The following is an 18,490-nucleotide window of genomic DNA, read 5'->3' on the forward strand; positions in this document are numbered from 1 at the left end:
GCAGGCCACAAGAGTGGTATACAAAACAGTGGAAGGACAATTACCGAATGGAATAAACTTACTAACGAAGTTGTTTCAGAACCATCATTAAACCTTCTCTGCTGAGCACCTTCAGCAGTGACTAACTGAATTTCATCACATGTGCTTGCACTGGTTCATTTGAATCACTGTAGCGATTATCCTCCAGTAGTGATTATCTTGAATATAGTGCTGATTTCATTATATGCCCTTGTGCCTGTTTACTGTGAACCAGTTCTTTTTTCGAAAGCGTATACTTACGTTCCCTGCATTTATTATTTGTTTATCAATTTGTAACTTCACCAAATGTATATCCACTTTGATAAAACCCTAAGTGAGGGTTGCAGTATTGACGAATAAATAAATAAATAAATAAATAAATAAATAAATAAATAAATAAATAAATAAAAGTCACGTCATATCCACGAAGTGAATGATGTCACATAAAGACGTGAACAAATAAATAAATAAATAAATAAATAAATAAATAAATAAAGACGTGAATAAATAAATAAATAAATAAATAAAAGTCACGTCATATCCACGAAGTGAATGATGTCACATAAAGACGTGAACACGTTGTTATATATATATATATATATATATATATATATATATATATATATATATATATATATATATATATATATATATATATATATATATACACACACGCATTATAGACATAACGTTTCTTGTGTGTTCATGCTGAGTAGCGGTAGCGAAGTGCACTGAGTGAGCTCCCGGGGAAGAGAAAGGAAGCGCGCCGAGAGCAAGCGCTGTATATGGGCGCGCCCTTTAGCGGTCACCTTAACGAAAACACGCGCCTAGTGTGCAGTGGAGTGTGCGGCGGGAAGAAAACACTTCTTTAACTGCAACGTCGGTGATCTTCGGCCGCCATTGTCATCAAAAACCTGCATGGCCATAACCTTGCACTTCAAACAATGAAGGGACCGGTCCGATTGAGTTAAGGTATGGAGAAGACTTGTCCCCCCCCCCCCCCCCCGCCCCCCTCGTGCGCATGCCTATGAAAAAACGCCTGTACCGCATCTGTTGTAGACTTACTTGAAACAACCAGCGTCCGGTATTCAGAAGATCGCCCCCCGCCTCCACGGAGCAAGCGCGTCCCCTCTTCGCGGAGTCAGTGGCAATGCCTGGCGATGCACCCAGGTGAGCGGATATAAAAGGCGTTTCAGATCGGTGAAATAAGGGGCCAACAAGTGCGCAACGGTGTCGCAATCGACATAGCGCGGTTGTTATATCGATGTGATGTTGCGTTTGCGTGGGTACACCGCGAGTGCGTCGGCGATAATAACGTTTGAGATACGACGCTCTCCGGCTATGCGAAAGAACTGTTCAGTTTACCGGCATACGGATCTGGGATAACACCAGACAGTCGCTCCAATCTTGCGTAAGCTGGCGCGACGGTGCATTGAAATCTCGGCTTCGGTGCTATGCTGTATCAACAAGGCACTGACGTCCGAGAGACGCGACAGATAGAGATATGAAGTCAATAAATAAGCGGATGTCGTTACCAGTTGTAGGTGTGCTTTGCGGAAAGCTACCTGCAACTGTTTTATGACTGATAGCCAGTTATCGACCGCACTCGAGCCTGAAGCATGGCGTAATGCGGTAGAAGAGAAAGGGAAAGGTTACAGCGCCGAGGAGAGCTGAGGGACTTGAGATCTTGCGCTCCAGTTTTGTATCTTGGGCAACGGTATGAAAGGTGGAGACGGGTCGCGTGTACCTCTCCTATGAATTCAGTCTCCCCGCGGAAGCAACTCATACGTCGTAGGCAGGGGAGGTGGGGGGAGGGGGGGTGTTCAAACCGTTCCCAGTAATTGGCAAATATTGCAACTTTGAGTATGCATTGATAGCTTGCACGTGAAGTCATGGACGCACAACGTGGCTCCAACACGGCGGCTTAGATGACGTCAAGCGAGTATAATCACGCGGCGATGAACCTGTTTCAGTGCAATAACGACGCCTATCTGGAACGTTACTGGGCCTATGAGCATGACTTGATGCAGAAGAAAGAACCAGCATGCGATGTACTGATAACACGAACGTGACATCATGAAGTTCGCTTCCCACCATGTTGGTGCTCCAACGTGGCTGTTTCAGGGACGACAGTGCAAGCCAACAATGCATGAAGGGTGGTTTAAACAACGCCCCCCCCCCCCCCCCTCCGCCTCACTCGCCGAAAAAAATTTTCTGGCGATGCCGGTGCACGGTTCCTTTTCCATTTGCCTAAGACGACTGGAAGGCGAAATCCATCTTCTTTTTCTTCTCAATCGACTGTAGTCATCACCCCCCCCCCCCCCCCAAAGCACACACACACACACACACACACACCGACAGCTTTCTGCACCAAACGTGGTTTTGTGCTGCCTCGGGGAACGGACCTCACGTGGTTTGGATGCGCCTCCGGAATCGGCCCACCTTTGACCAAGCGACGATGACGTGCGATAAGACACAAATTTCGGAGACCTGTGGCGACCATGTTGGACCGTTTGTTTTGACGTCGGCGGCCACATTTCGCGTTTCATGCGGCTTTCATAGAGGAGCTCACAGCATTGTTGCTCTGAGGCATAGGTTTGTTCGCAATGGATAATAATTAATATCTGGAGTTTAACGTCCCAAAACCACGATATGATTATGAGAGATGCCGTAGTGGAGGGCTCTGGAAATTTCGACCACCTGGGGTTCTTTAACGTGCACCTAAATCTAAGCACACCGGCCTCAAACATTTTCGCCTCCATCGAAAATGCAGCCGCCGCGGCCGGGATTCGATCCCGCGACCTTCGGGTCAGCAGTCGAGCGCGCCATAACCACTAGACCACCGTGGCGGGGCGGGTTCGCAAAGGAGGAAGGAATAAAGGGGATGCGCCATCAAGCCTGACTGACTGTGCATTGAGAGGGAAGGACACAAGATATGTTAGGTAAACATGTTATTTCTGGAGCAATGCTTGAAACATGAAGAAAGGACAGAGAACAGAGACAGACGAACGCCAATTACCAGCTGGTTATTGACAGCAAAAGCTGGAAAACAAGTAAACTTCCAAGCATGCGCAGTGGCGTGAAAGAGTGACGTCAGAGATGTCATCACGTAAGCTGTCATGAATACGCATAACTCAGATATATATAATACAATAAATGTGTCACTGACACAGGCGGACCCCTTCCTTCTAATGTGAAACGCTTCTAATAGTTCCCTCGCCATTTGGTCTCTGCTCTTGACAATAATCTTAACTTGCGCGAAACGCGCAAGTTAAGGATATAAATCTGAAGAAAGTACAATGGACGAAAAGATAACTTGCCGCCGGCTAGGACCGAACCTACTCTTCATTTTGTTTGCGATTTTTCTCTTCATTTCATGTTTGTTATACCATATTAGGTTTATAAATCTTACCAGCTCTTATCACTCTTATCTATGTCGACTCGTCTTTACATGTCTTTGTATCCACGTGACTCTGCAAGCTGATGATGACGGTGATGATGATGCTGGGGATGGTTATGTTCACGTAGACGACGACGACGACGACGACGTTCAGATGCATTTACATAGGAAACGTGGGCGTCGCCCGCTTGGGCTGCTCGACGAATGTTTTCTTATTTTTGTATGCGAATTGATGGTGTAATGAAACGTCGAATGCACCAGCCCAACTGTTTTCATGCGTATACGTCACCGTATCACTGTCCGTTTATTTAAAGATAAAAAACGACAAGGTTGACTGCCCAGTATGGCGGCACCGAAAGCCGTCCGTAAGAGTCTTTTGGCAAGTTATGGAAATACGGTACGAAAATACGGTAAGGCCGTACGGTAGCGCTCCTTCTTTCCAGCTCGTTGTGCTTTTGCCGGCGAAGGCACCCGAACACCACAAAAGCTTTTTTCAAAATTTACCGTGGGTTTGTCCCGCCTCATCGTTGCCTGTTAGCCGACGCATTGTTAACGAGGAACCTGTCGTTCGGGGGGGGGGGGGGGGGGGGCACTGTCCCTGGGAGCGGCTTAATCACAACGGGCGGGAATGGACGAGCGTTACCGTACTGCGTACGGTAACGGCTGCCTACGGCTGGGCGTGCGAATTTCAGTTTTTTTTGTTGGCGTGCGTGCGATGGGTAGCAAGTAGTGTTTCGTTGTGGGCTGCACACGATTCCCCGTATAATTACCTTGACAGTCACGGAACACGCGCACCTAACGATTACCCCTTTATACCTAAGTTTTTATATAGAGTGTTTTAGCTAGCAAGGCCAGTTCACCGCACGGAATGTACGGTAATACGGTACCGGCTGAAGAGCGCACATGCGTGAACATTACCGTACGTAAACACTTTCCGTAACGTACACAGGGCGCCCCGGGACCGGGCCTATCGGTATACATAGCTTGTATTGACGTCACCATGGCCGCCATCTTTGCGAACCAACTGGTTGAGACGCAGGGTGAGCCCTTGCTCGAACGCCTGGAGCGAGAAACGGTGACAGATTAGTTCCGGTGCCCCCTTCAATCCTTTGTGTTCCCCCTTGGCGCAGCTGGCGAACAGAAGAAAGCGGGGTGAGCACAAAAGAACGCGCGCGGAGGGAACGACTGGGTGTCCTCCGCTGAAATGACACTCTAATGAGATAAAAAGTCACAGTGGCCGCCATGTTGGTGAAACAGCGCAGAAAACCTGTCTGTGACGTGACGTGCAAGCTATGTATACGGTGAGCTGCGCGTCGTGCGAAGGGTGGTTCCTTCGGCCCTACCAACGCGATGTTGAATGTCGCTATTGCCAAACTTATGCACTCTTCCCATAGCAATATTAAGAAGTTTTAGCTAGTCCACAAACTTCTCAGCGATAGCATTTTATCCGATCGCGGCCCCACAAACTTGAGCCGCCTGGACAGCTGGCGCCATCTGGCGGTGGAATGCGCAAACAGGCAAGCAAATAATTACTAAACAGGTGTGTTCTACTTCATCGAAGAGGAATGGCGATTTTAGTTGGCCTCGAAATGCGTCCGAATCGCAGCTGTCATTTTCCAAGGGCTTAAAGTCAGGGGGGGGGGGGCGAGCCCCCCCCCCCTTCTTCAATTTTTAAGGAGGGGCCCAGCCCCCCCTCGGTTGTCCGACGGTTGCACTGCGGCACCCATTTGACAAGTGCTGTAGTTGAATTTTTTGGCAGCAGTGCTTTGTGCGGGGAAATTATACTCTGCAATTTCCGAATAATGATTTAATCGCGAATGTTTGGTTGACGGGGTGTCAGCAAAACAAAAGAAAACAGGTATTGTCTTACTGCTGAATGCAATTCACTGAGACTGAACACCACGGGCAACGCCTCCTCAACGCACGGGTCACCACGGTGTTCGACAGCTCGTCATGGCATAGCTTACTGTTTCACGAGGCACCTGAGTGTGAAGCTACCTGCTCGTGAATCAGTAACGGTTCACCTTTGTCTGTTTAGTTTGTCACTCAATTTTCATTCTTTTAGTTATGCACCACAAGTCTGTAATTGCAAAGGCCCATGTATTTTGCCTACTTTATTAGGCAAGTGGTAATGAAAATAAAATATAGCATTGTCGTGCCTGAGGTTCTGAATCCAGTGAGTCAACTAATGTTACTTACTTTGAACTCCCATATCTTCAAGCCTTTACATCCCCAGTAATTTCTGAAAAATCGTTCCCAAAAGAACTTCATTTAATGCTTGATTGGATTGACACGTTGAATAAATGCCCCAAATATATTCGGAATAATATATGTATTTGTATAGCACTCATAAGCATTTGTTCAGTTCTAGGACAGTTCTTCACTGCACTGTGATCATCGAAAACACCTCTCTTAACGCTTAATCTATAGCATACATATATATACAGTGGAATCTCTTTGATACGTTTCTGCATAATACGTTTTTGTTTTTATTCCCGACCAACATCCCTTGGAAATAATGCATTTTCATGCATGTAATACGATTGTATTTTTGTCCAAAATCGGTTAATATGACTGCGAAAGTGGATCTTGACCGATATATCTAGAAATCTTGCGTTTATTTTTCGGTATGCCAGCTCGCACCGCGTTCCAACAACCCACGATCTGCGCGTTGCAGAGCCGCTGGGGCCAGAGAAGCATCGGTTTTCGGTTTTGCGGTATATTTGCCGCTTGCAGAAGTTCTGTCTCTCGGCTACATGGGACGAGGTGTCGTCGTGTGTCGCCGTTCAGACGACGTCCCGCAACCACGGGCAGTTCTCGGGACACGGCCTGCAGCCGACAAGGTTCCAAGTCTCCTCGATGGGCGAGTCCGGAAACCAGCAGGCGTGGACTTGCGGACAACGCTTGAACTCCGACGCCCTCGAACACGAGGCCAGCATGTACTCGCCGAGGGGCTTGGGGTCTCGCATGAAGCGCACCACTTCGGCCACGGCGACGACGAACACGTCCTCGAGTGTGAGTAGCCAGTTGACGAAGGACAGGTAACCCTGTCTTCGCCCCGGAGTCCAGAGCCAGGTTTCGTGGGTGAACAGCGGAAACGGAGCCCTGTTGGTGTGGTAGTAGAGCTCGAAGTTTGACCTGCTCGGAAGCATAAATGAATGGACGAAATGTAGGTAGCTTGCACGTGACGTCACAGACGCATCTTCTGAACGTACTGGCACTTAGCGATGGTGGCACTGAAGGCACACAAGTTGCAGTTAACCTGCTATGTGACAACGACGGGACAGGAACGCCTCTGTACGTCAATACCGAGAGAACTTACATGTGACATCTTGACAACATGAATGCGGCATCGCAAACTTCGTGTCCCCCCGCGCCGGTGCTCCATAACGGCGGTTTCAGTAACGTCAATGCAAGCCATCTATACGGGGACCATTGACGAATGTTATCAGTGTAAGTGGATAACCGAATGCTCTAACTCAATGTTTCCCAGCTTATCGTGCATTTTAAAGAATCGATATGTTTACCATAGCGCGTACAAGTCGCAACAAAAATATTTTGACCCAGCCAAACCGATAGACTCATACAGTTAAGGCAGGAGACTACCCCACCAGGGGCGTAACCAGAAATTTTTTCTAGGGAGGGGCGGCGGTTCAACCACCGTTTATGCATATCCGTGCGTGAGTTGGTACATGTGCAAAAATGAAACATTACGGAGAAAAAATGAACCCCCCCCCCCCACCCCCGGCTACGTCAGCGGCCCTCACTGGCCCTCACGTAGAGGCTCCCTAAAGGAAGTCTGTAGTACTCTGTACAGTAACTCTAGCGCCAAATAGATGACCGAAGTGCGGCAGGCGATTGCATAAGGAAATAATACCGCTCACATGCCACACGGAGATAACACCGGCCGGCCGCCGTCCGGCTCATGACGTCAGTCTAGAGTGCAGGCCATTGTTGTTGCGGGCATCAAATGCCGCTGCCTTCTAATGTTGTACGCGTTCCGGGGCACATTCTCCTGAAAGGAGGATGCTCACGAGCCTGCACCAACGGGCACGCAGCCTAGACTGACGTCATGAGCCTAGCTGCCGGTGATCCCGCCGTTGGAGAACATTACCGAGAGCATGAGAGGGACTATAATGGCGGAGGTGATGGGCTGCCGCAGAACACGAAAAACGGAGCCGAAGCGGACGGGCGGTCGTAGCGCGGTATATACAGCCTTCGTAGCCGAAGAAATAGGCGTGTGCGGAGGGGGCGGGAAATGGGTGGTCGCTCCCCTTGGGAATCTATGGGGGGCGCCAATTCTGCTCCATACATTTACTCAGTGGGAGCTTGGTCATTTTTTTTTTTTTTCAATTGCCAGGGTTATGGCCACGCATGTTTTTTGACGACAATGGCGGCCGAGGATCCTTGATGTTGCATTCAAAGAAATGAATTACATCCCATCTTTACCTCTGGGGTGCTATGCAGGATGGCCCGAGTTTGGCGAAACTCGGGATCTTTCCGAGCTCTGGCGACACCCCCTTTTGAACGAGCTAATCGTACGAGAGGTGAAATCCATCCCTGAGCGCGCACTCCGTTCCATTGGTTACGATGGAACGCGGCGTCACGTCAAGGGCGGTCGAGAAGGTTGGGTGGTGTCGTCAAGCTTCTTTCATTTGTTTGTCGTTCCACCGAGTGCAGAAGTGCACCCATGCAAGAAAAGTGGCAGAAAGCTCTACTAACTATATTTTTTATGTGTGCGCGGGCCGTTTGAATTCATTTTCAAGCGTTTAATGTCTGCACTAAGTATCCTTTAGGATAATCAGCACCGTGTCCCCTGAGATTAGTTCCGACCGAGCGCCTTATAACACGGCGGCTAGAGCTAATCGCCGAGGCCACGTGTATAATCACCATGGTCGGCCTGTACGTTCTAACGCGTTGCTCGGCTTGCGCGTGCTCTCGTCGTTTTCTTCATCGTCTGCTCGCTCCCAGAGCATGCGCGCCCGGCTGATCAGCTAATTGGCTGGGCGGTATACCTAGCTAAGTCAGGACGTGCTATGACGAAGCTGATTAGGCCAAATCATGCGAAGGCCGAGCTAACTAAGCCACGTCTTACTAATACCATGCTAATGAAGTCGTGTAAAGCTAGGAACAAGGTAATTAAGATCATGCTAACTAACACGACGCTAATTAGGAGCATGTAATTAAAACAAAGATAATCAAGACCTTACTCACCGAGATCGTGTTAATTAGGATCGTGCTAATTAGTATTATGCTAATTACATCGGTACTATTCAGGACCTTGCGAATTAAACCTGAGTAATTAATGCCGTGGTAATTAAGACACCATAAATAATGTTAACACGGCGCTAATTAGGAGCGTGTTAATTAGATCGTGCTCATTATAATTATGCTAATTACCTCTGTACTATTCAGGACCTTGCGAAATAAACCTGAGTCATTAATGCCGCTGTAATTAAAACATCAGCAATTAGTGCTAATTAACACGACGCTAATTAGGGGCGTTTACTTAAAACCAATATAACGAAGATCTTACTCACTGAAGTCGTGTTAATTAGGATCATGCTAATTAGTATTATGCTAATTACCTCAGTGCTATTCAGGACCTTGCAAATTAAACCTGGGTAATTAATGTCGTGGTAATTAAAACATTAACAATTAAAAAAGGACATTCAAGATCATGTAGTTAAGACCTTCCTAATCAATAGCACCAATATTGAAACCGAACTGACACGGTCATTACTCCGAAGCAAACCAAGCATACTGAGTAGACGAGCCACGTAAAAAGCTGGAAGAATCTAGGTGATCACAAGCTCCTCCGATGGCTTCAGCCTTCGCACAAGTAGTGCAAGCTGACGAAATTATTTTATATGCAAAGAAGCTGCTGAGTAGCGTCTACCGCATAAAACACTTTACATACGCACCGGCACTATGACAGTTACGAGTCGAACTGGGACCTTTTCAGAATCAACGAGTTTGTGCCCGAGTTCGCGCGTCAATAAATTTGATTGACAGACGCCCGCGGCGAAGAGCGGGTCCGCCCACCGCGTTTCCTCTTGCCGATGAGCAGTGCTCACGCAACAACGCCAGCGAGCCGCACGATTCATCTCGCACAGACTGTATATGCGCACACGCACGAAGAACTAAAGGCACTAAAGGTTATATCATCACGTGGGTACGGTGTCTCGCATTCACTTTCACCGCTCTCATGACGTACCACTCACAGCTATGAAGCAAGCGGCCCTGGTGGGATTTTCGGCGAGAACTATTTTCTTGTTTACTATTTACTTTTTTGTGGAGGCATTGTTTCTACCGATTCGCTACTACAGAAAAATCTTCAGACGTGTAATGTAGGCATAGCAGTAACTTGTCCGTTTATTTATCTGTAATATTCCAGAGAAGCGAAACGAGCTGCACCAGAGTGCTGCGCGTGCGATCTTGTTGCCTTCGAGAGTGGAAATTTCCATGCTGCAGGTGGAACGAAAGGATTTTTCGAAAGAGGACAAACGCCCACGAACACGCCTGTGGGAGACGCGATGATCAGTTGGCAAAAAGATAGCGCGACAATCACGCTGACGTCGATGCACTGTCAAAATGCTGACTGAGTGGTGGCGCTGACCCGTTCGCACGCGGTGTTCCTTTGAAATCCGCCGCAAATGCCGCACATGCGTACGTGACGCCATTCTCGTTCTTTTAGCCGTTTTTATCAACGCTGCTATCGCGTGCTCCGCACTGTCTTCCTATCATGACCGCCGTAATGCAAGCTCGGAGCAAACTCGTGTGCCCGAGAAGCTCGGGCCATCCTGCATAGCACCCCTAAAAAGACGAAGACCAATGGCAGGCTTTTAGGAGGAGCACGTCACCCCTTGATTTTCATCTTTTCATCCATTGCGGAGTTCGTTTTCTTTAGGACTCGATCAACGGGGGAGGGGGATGGAGGCTGTCGGGAAACATGCCCCCCCCCCCCCCCCCCAACGGAGAACCCTGCGCGCGCCTATGGCTACAGCAATTATATGTCTCTTCTCAAAATGTTAACAGCGCATAGAACGATTAGGAAGGGACGAGACAACAAAGGTAAAGAGCGCTGACTTCCAACTAGTCTTTATTTCGATAAGAAGTGCATATACACATGGCAAGGGAGAGGGCGCTAGACAAGAAAAGAAAGAAAGGATGTACAGGTGCTGCCATCGTTGCCTCACCAATACAGCGCGCATATCACCACGTGTGCCCTAAAACCCAGCCAGGTAATCAATTTCTTGATTTAGAAGCGCAATAGAGGGAGCACTAACGCACTATCTCCTAGCTTATGTATGAAATCAGCTTCAATAACTTCGCGAGTTAGCTATGCGCTGTTAACATTTTGAAATGAATCCACACCAACTTGCCCAAGCGTCAACCCTAGAAATTATATGGACAGTCTCGATATATATATATATATATATATCATCATCATCATCATCATCAGCCTGTCTACGCCCACTGCATATATATATATATATATATATGAAAGTCCCAAAGAAAAATAATTCAGAAAAATATCACAGCATATCCACGAAGTGAATGATGATGAGTGGGGCGAAGCTCCGGAGGAAATCATCGGTAAACCGTGAAACTCTTCCGTGAAATTCGCCAGTACATCATATAAAGAGTGTGAAACACCGTGTATATATTAAACATCAAACTTTTATTGTACTGTTGGTTTACGTGGTCCCTTCATTATCACCGCTTTGAGATCGGTGAAATGCAGGGAAAGTGTCCGCTCCCAAGCGAAGGAGAAAGCGCGCCAAGAGCGACCGCGTTCCCCGCTCGCCCTGTGAGAATTAACGGCAAGGCTAGAGGGAAGACACGACGCGCGTAGCGTTCCTCTTCGCGTTCCACGACGCGAAGTCGGTAGCATGCCCAACTAAAGCCAACGGAACGCGATCGTGCAAGTGCTCCGGCTTCGCGAACAATGCACGGCGTTTACTGCACATGACGCGTCCCAAAACCAAACATCTTGTTCAAGGTGTGCTTTGCGTTTTTCGTAGAAATAATTTCTTTATCATGTACATTAAGACGAAAAGTTGAAAGCTCACTAGAGTATATCGCCCGCAAAGTATGTCTTTTAGTGTGATTAAATCAATGAACACAACGATGTCTTGTAAATTATGATATCTAGTGAATTACTCATCTAGTGAGCAATTCATTAAACTATAGCTGGCTACATACATAGTACTACTACTACTACAGAGGAGGGAACGAACCACACCCTAAGGAGCTTCGCCCCTAAAATGCTTCCGAAGCACGGAATCGAACCAGCGACCTCCCGCTCCACAGCTCGTGGCGCTAACCACTACGCTACAAAACGCAGATCCTTCAGGTAGTTAACGGCAAGCGTTATATACACACCCTTTACCGCCGTACTCGGAGACGGGTGGCGCTTATAAGCGTTTCTTCAGTACCAGCGAGATGGCGCGAGGAGCGCAACGGGTGCACTTAAAGGCGTCGGCTAGCTCGCTCGCTTCTTCTAATATTTTCGCATGGAGAACCTTGCCCTTCCGCAGTCTGCGCGCGCTAATAGCTGCCGGGTAGTGATGGACACGCGGTAGTTGCAGCGCGTCCATCACGGGCCGCTTTTCTTGCTGTCGCATTTATTGCTTCGCCCTTGCGGCGAAACTGTGACATTTTTTAGACTTGTGAATGCTTTAAAAAAACTAATAATAATAATATCTGGGGTTTAACGTCCCAAAACCACCATATGATTATGAGAGACGCCGTAGTGGAGGGCTCTGGAAATTTCGACCACCTGGGGTTCTTTAACGTGCACCTAAAGCTAAGTACACGGGCCTCAAACATTTTCGCCTCCATCGAAAATGCAGCCGCCGCGGCCGGGATTCGATCCCGCGACCTTCGGGTCAGCAGTCGAGCGCCATAACCACTAGACCACCGTGGCGGGGCTTAAAGGGGTCATGAAGCACCCCTTGGGCTGATTGAAAAAACACATCCTGCGGAAAGCTGACACGGCTATGAACTACTCTGCCAAATATTACAGTCGTGCGCGCCGCGTAATGGCCACAAGCGGAGCGCGAAGTTGCCGTTTCCCCAGGCACCCTCTTTTCAAACAGAGGCCGGTTCTCACTCTCGTCGGTGGGCGGGGCGTCTGTCCGCTGTACGTCGCAAGAGACATAGCATGCTTATTGGCCGATAGCCGACGTAAATCGAGAGCGGCGTTCGGATCAGATGCGCTTCTTGCCGGCGCCGCACTCCTCAGTACACGGTAGCCGCACTCGCGCAAGCGAATCACAGCGGGAGAGCGATCGCGTTTCATGACGCGCGCTGGCGTAACTTCTTTCCCCCATGCCATCCCTCCCTGTCTAGCTTCCAGTGCGCTCGTCGGCACGAGAAAAGAGAGAAAGCGCTGGGAGCGTGCGCCAAACCCCCGTAACTCCGCTGATTCTTGACGGATTCGAGAAATTTTTGCGGCAATCGATTCGGGAGGCAGTACACTCCGATACTGAGGCCATTAGATCATTACTTGGAAATGTGGTTCATGACCCCTTTAAAAAAAAAAAAAACTAGAACTCGTTGTTTATGTTTTCTATGAACATGTATCAACCGACCCAAATAAGCACTCTATATTTTTTAGCACTAAACGTCTCACGCACCTGAGGAAATCCAGCATCTCGGCCTCCGAAGTGGGCATCGGAGTGCACGCGTCCGGCATGTTGCAGCTGCTGACGATCGTGCGGGATCCGTCGCCATCAGAGGTCGTCGTCATGTAGTAGCTGTTGAGCGGCACCAGCCAGAGGCCACGGTGAATGCCACTGGGACACGACGGGACCGCGCAGGTCAGCCCTATAGGCCGTAGTCCAGCGTGTACGGGTAGAAGGGCATCTTGTCGGCCGCGGTGTTCACGTAGCTGCGCATTTGAAGCAATCACGAACTGCGCTGACGTAATGAAAGCGAAAATGTCATACTGTCACGTGGTAGTGACGGCGAAGCAGGCGGCAGTGCAAACTGGTAGACGAAACCCTCCCTTGGGCTAACTTGTGCCCAGAGAGCTAACTTGTGCCCAGAAAACTTGTGCCCAGAAAGCTCAAAGTACAAGCAGTGCACGCTGGTAGCGGCGATCACAGTCGTTGGGCGTCGCTAGTCTGATCGTCGACGCAACGCGTCGTCCTTTATATACATGAATGATCGAAAATTCCAGCGTTATCTCTAGTACTCGCGCTGGCTCTAGAATGAACTCGACTGCTCGCTTCATGCTCTCGATGTAATTTGAAGAGTCTAATATAACCGAGACGTTTCGCAAACACTGCTGCGCAGCTTGCGCTAAGTGTTGGTAACATGCTTTTTGGTTGTGACGCAAAAAAAAAAAAAAATCACAGCATATCCACGGAGTGAATGATGATGAGTGGGCGAAGCTGCGGAGGTTCATCGGTAAACCGTGAATCTCCCGTGAATTCTGCCCAGTACATCATCACCGACGTGAGATCGGGCGCGTTTATACTAAAGGTTCGATGAGTTATGACGACTTGCAGCTCACTTTAATTTTACATGTACGCTGTGAATTTTCATTGTTTAGAAAACCATTGCTTTAGAAAACATCTGGCGTCTTTCGTTAAGCAGCTGGCGTCTTTTCGTTTTGCTTTAGAAACATCTGGCGTTCTTTCGTTTTGCTTTTAGAAAACATCTGGCGTCTTTCGTTGGTTTATTTCATCAATCAACGGCGTTTTGAACAAAATTTTTATTGTTTAATCACGCACAGGAGAAATCTCACCAGGCACTACCTTGGAGGTAAACAATGGCTGCTAATTGGAATGAGAGACAGAAGAAGTCGGCTTTTAGCTAACACTTACACTTCTACTTCTACTAACGTTTCCTACTGGAACATGCCAATGGCTGCTAATGGGGAATGAGAGACAGAAGAATTCGGCTTTTAGTTAACGCGCACGCTGCGAATTTTTTATTGTTCAACAACGCACAGGAAAAGCCGTGCAAGAAGTTGTCAAAGCGCAAATACAGGCTAGTTGGTTACTGGAACTCGCATTCGCTTTAGCTGCGCAAATTAAAACATATCTACATACACAAGAGAAGACATTTATAGACAGGACTAGCGCAAGAATCTGTATAGACGACAGATAGTATTCTGCACGTTTTCAAAATTTTTAAACACGAGATTGCTTTATGCCGGGGTCCACCAAGACATAACTTATGTCATTTCCGTCACGGAAATTACGCTGTTGCCCTCGCGGAACAGCATCAGGTATGTGCCACAGAAATTGGGCAAACCTCAATACTCACCACTGATCCACTAATAATAATCAGAAGAAGGTAAATAAATAGCATATACACGCTGCACATCAGGCCCACGCAAATCGAAGTGAGAATGCTTTAGAGGAGCACACGCTAAATGAATAAATTCTGCGCATTTCTCTACCTTTTAACGCAACTCAGTGTGACCTCTCCGCCGCGGGCTGCACAGCTTCACTGGTCATCCCTGAATCATCTCTCTTCACGAAGGGGGGTGATTCATGATTTTTTCTTCGATTTTGTGCATATTTTCTCGCCTCTATATCGCCTCTCTTTTTGCTGAATAACCTTGGTTGGAAGTTCTTTCAGTCCTCTCTTTTTCTTTCAAAGTTCGAACCTTTCGCCCTACACTTTTCATATTGCATCACGCGATTCTAAATGTCATGCCATCGCGGTTCTCACTCGATGCAGAGGGAGGAGTCGTAGACGAATCCGTTCTGCCGCATCATTGTGTACGCGGATCCGTTCCCGGACTCCAGGTAGGGGGCCCTCGCACCAATCACGTCCTCATCGGGAATCAGCGCGTAGTCCCGCAGGAGGTCGCGCTCGCCTACGAACTCGGCCTCCCAGCCGGCGACATCGAGGGCTCGCCAGTAGGTCAGGTTGTCTCGGTGCCTGCTACTAAGTGGTTATTAAAGTAAACAAAAGAGGGTGAAGATAAAAGCACCGCCCGTAACTGTCTGCCCAGTCGGCGACACCTCAACAGGTCGGTGCGGGGATGGGGAGATGGGAATGAAAGGTAGAGAGAAGAGAAGGAAAGAAAAATGATAGTGAGTGTGACGTTGTCGGAGCGGTAATCGTAACGTGTCCGCTGCACACAGTCAAGGCCGCCATGTAGGCCAGGAGGAGAAGGAGCGCCGCACCAAGGATAGCCGTTGTCGGGCCATGAAAAAAAAAAGCACCACACACAACGCGAGTGCGAAGCACTCGCCACAGCACGTAGCCGCGGCTCATGAGAAATCAAAGTCCGTTGAATTCATGGTGAAGTCCATTCGCCATTCGTAGAAGTCAATTGTGGAGTTAACTGACGAACGAAAGAGGCGGGTTACAATTCAAAAGGACAGACTGATGGGCTAGTTTTTAGTATACAAGTATACATCATTCACGCAGTAATGCAAGACCTGTGTCCCGTCCTGCTCTTTTCGCCGTCCATGTAGCCCTTCGGGCTATTGCGTGAATTACGGGATACAATTAAACTGCCAACGTTTAGCTGCAGTGGCTTGAACATACGTCGCTATAGATGAAGGATGTGGTGCCTGCAGGTTGTTGTTTCAAAAAAATTATATGGAATCGCCTTTCATAAACGGTGTTTCTTTGATATATCGAATAAAATCTTTCTACAGTAAAATGCCACTTGAACGAATGTCAGTTAAGCGACCTAGTCAGTAGTACGAACTTTTTTAAAATTCAATTCAATTCAGTTTATTTCGCCATCAAAAACAAAACATGATAGCCGATGAGACCGCGCGGTAAAAACTACCTTTTGATAGCTTGACAACGCCGTGGACACCTACCGCCGAAGTTCCATTGGACCCAATGCTAACACATTTCGGTTTAACGAAGTTAGAGCAAAGTGCATTCAGTCCTACTAACATTTTTGTGACGACATCTAATGCCTCTCACGTCATGTTGATCAGAAACAGTTTGATAGACTGGGTACACACAGCGCTTTGCTTTTAGCGGACTATGTCACCTGTGACTCTCCCGTTGAGACATGCGCCACTTTGTCTACAAAAGACATTGTAGCGCGCTTCCTAGGCTCAGGAAGAAAAAGAGTATGAGGAAGAAGTAACCCTTGTGAAGGAAGCACCGAGAATTTCAGCTGAAGAAGCACTGATGCACTTGGAAAAAGGGAAGTCCTTCGCTGCCCAGCGGAGTGTTGTGTCGGAGATGGTTCATCAGAGCTTGGACACAGTGACTCAATTCATGACCACTGCAGTCTTAAGTACACAAGTGCAGCAAAAGAGTACTACATTCTTCAAAAAGTGCCAAATAAGCAGAAATTCACACTTAAATAAGCAGCATTGCAAATAAAAAGGTTTAAATTCCATTTCAACAAGTGATCTTTTCTTCAGCTCCTGATAAGTTGCAACATAGCTATTTCATTTCATCGAACTTTCACTTTAACGAACTTTTCCCTGGGGTACCTTGAACTTCGTGCAAGTGCAGTTTCTATCTATCTATCTATCTATCTATCTATCTATCTATCTATCTATCTATCTATCTATCTATCTATCTATCTATCTATCTATCTATCTATCTATCTATCTATCTATCTATCTATCTATCTATCTATCTATCTATCTATCTATCTATCTATCTATCTATCTATCTATCTATCTATCTATCTATCTATCTATCTATCTGTCTGTCTGTCTGTCTGTCTGTCTGTCTGTCTGTCTGTCTGACACACACACACACACACACACACACACACACACACACACACACACACACACACACACACACACACACACACACACACACACACACACACACACACACACACACACACACACACACACACACACACACATGTCGCTGAATGCAGGGTTTACAGAAGAAACAGCACAATTATCGCAATGAACACCACGCTTAGATAGGTGTTGCGACGACATGAAGTGACTAGAGAAAGAGATACGCTTGGAGATATATAATTACGTCATGCAGCTGGGCTTTATAAGGAACTTTCCGCGAAGCCATTGTGTGAAGCACGTTGTCGGTTGATTTTTATTTTTCCATGTATTGTGAAGCTTGTTTGCTTTTGGACTAGACCAATATGGGGGGGGGGGGGCACGCGATGAGACCCCTCCCCCCTCTTATGGAGAACCCTACGGACGCCTATGAATATATGGTAATCAGGCAGTGGCATACTCACGTGATGGAGTGGATGGCGATCTTGCTGCCCACGCTGTGTATCTCGTACACGAGCGAGTAGTCGGTGTAGCCGGCCGAAACGAAGAACGTGGCGGCCATGTTGCAACCGTTGGCTCGATTCCTGCTCCTTCCCGGGTCTAGTAGCTTGCGGTAAAATTCCATGTTCTGCTCCCTGATTGCGTCATCGAACGTCAGCATGACGAACTGGGGCATATCGCTGACGTTAAGGTTTCCAGGGGGCTTCGTACTCATGCAGGCGCAGTTGTCACGCGAGCGACACTTGTTCGGGTCGCACGTGGTCGCGATGGATTCCGCTACGTAGCATCTCTGGATGCACAGTGCGATAAAGAAGGGGCCCAACGCGTACCTTGTCATGGCGATGGACCTATAACTACTAATCATTGCTAGCCAAGGTAGAAAAAGGTGGGTTGGATGGGATCCCGTCTACGATGTGGCACGTATTCACATTCATGCCACAGGGAAACGTGTCGGCGAATTTAAAGAACTTGTCCAAAATGTGTATCGCTTGAATTCATACACTCATCGAGTGATAGCGACACGACGATACTCGACAACAGATATCCCGACGATGCTTTTTTTCTGTTTTTTTTTTTTCGAATCAATTATTTGTATTCAGTCCAGCTGAACAGAGTCACAGGCGCTCTAACGATGGGATGTGGCCTCTGTGATTTTGTAGTAATCTTCGAAACGAGGTTTCGTCATGGAAGAAAAAAACCAACTTTCTATGCGCTTACCATATGGTCCGCGGAACTTCGTAGCAATTTTGTCTTGTTGCCACTGAGAGTATGCGATGACGACACTCTTGCCCGTGGCAACTAACAGTTGCAGCATAACAGCAGTTGTAGCGGCAATTCGGACTGCCTCATAAAGTTCGCTGTAGAC

At 47.7% G+C, this 18,490-nt stretch overlaps 1 protein-coding gene across 1 annotated transcript; it reads right to left on the reverse strand.

Moving 5' to 3' along the window:
• Window positions 1–6,156: 6,156 nt before the first annotated feature.
• On the reverse strand, window positions 6,157–17,839 carry LOC119407121 (chitin deacetylase 1). The gene is made up of 5 exons (XM_049419882.1): window positions 17,589–17,839; window positions 15,113–15,325; window positions 14,702–14,711; window positions 13,063–13,316; window positions 6,157–6,556 (listed from the first exon to the last, which is right to left on the reverse strand). Exons 1-5 carry the CDS (start codon window positions 17,837–17,839, stop codon window positions 6,205–6,207), a joined length of 1,080 nt encoding a protein of 359 aa, XP_049275839.1. The 3' UTR covers window positions 6,157–6,204.
• Window positions 17,840–18,490: the final 651 nt, after the last annotated feature.

The sequence above is a fragment of the Rhipicephalus sanguineus genome, chromosome 10 (assembly GCF_013339695.2).
Source record: "Rhipicephalus sanguineus isolate Rsan-2018 chromosome 10, BIME_Rsan_1.4, whole genome shotgun sequence".
Lineage (NCBI taxonomy): Eukaryota > Metazoa > Arthropoda > Arachnida > Ixodida > Ixodidae > Rhipicephalus > Rhipicephalus sanguineus.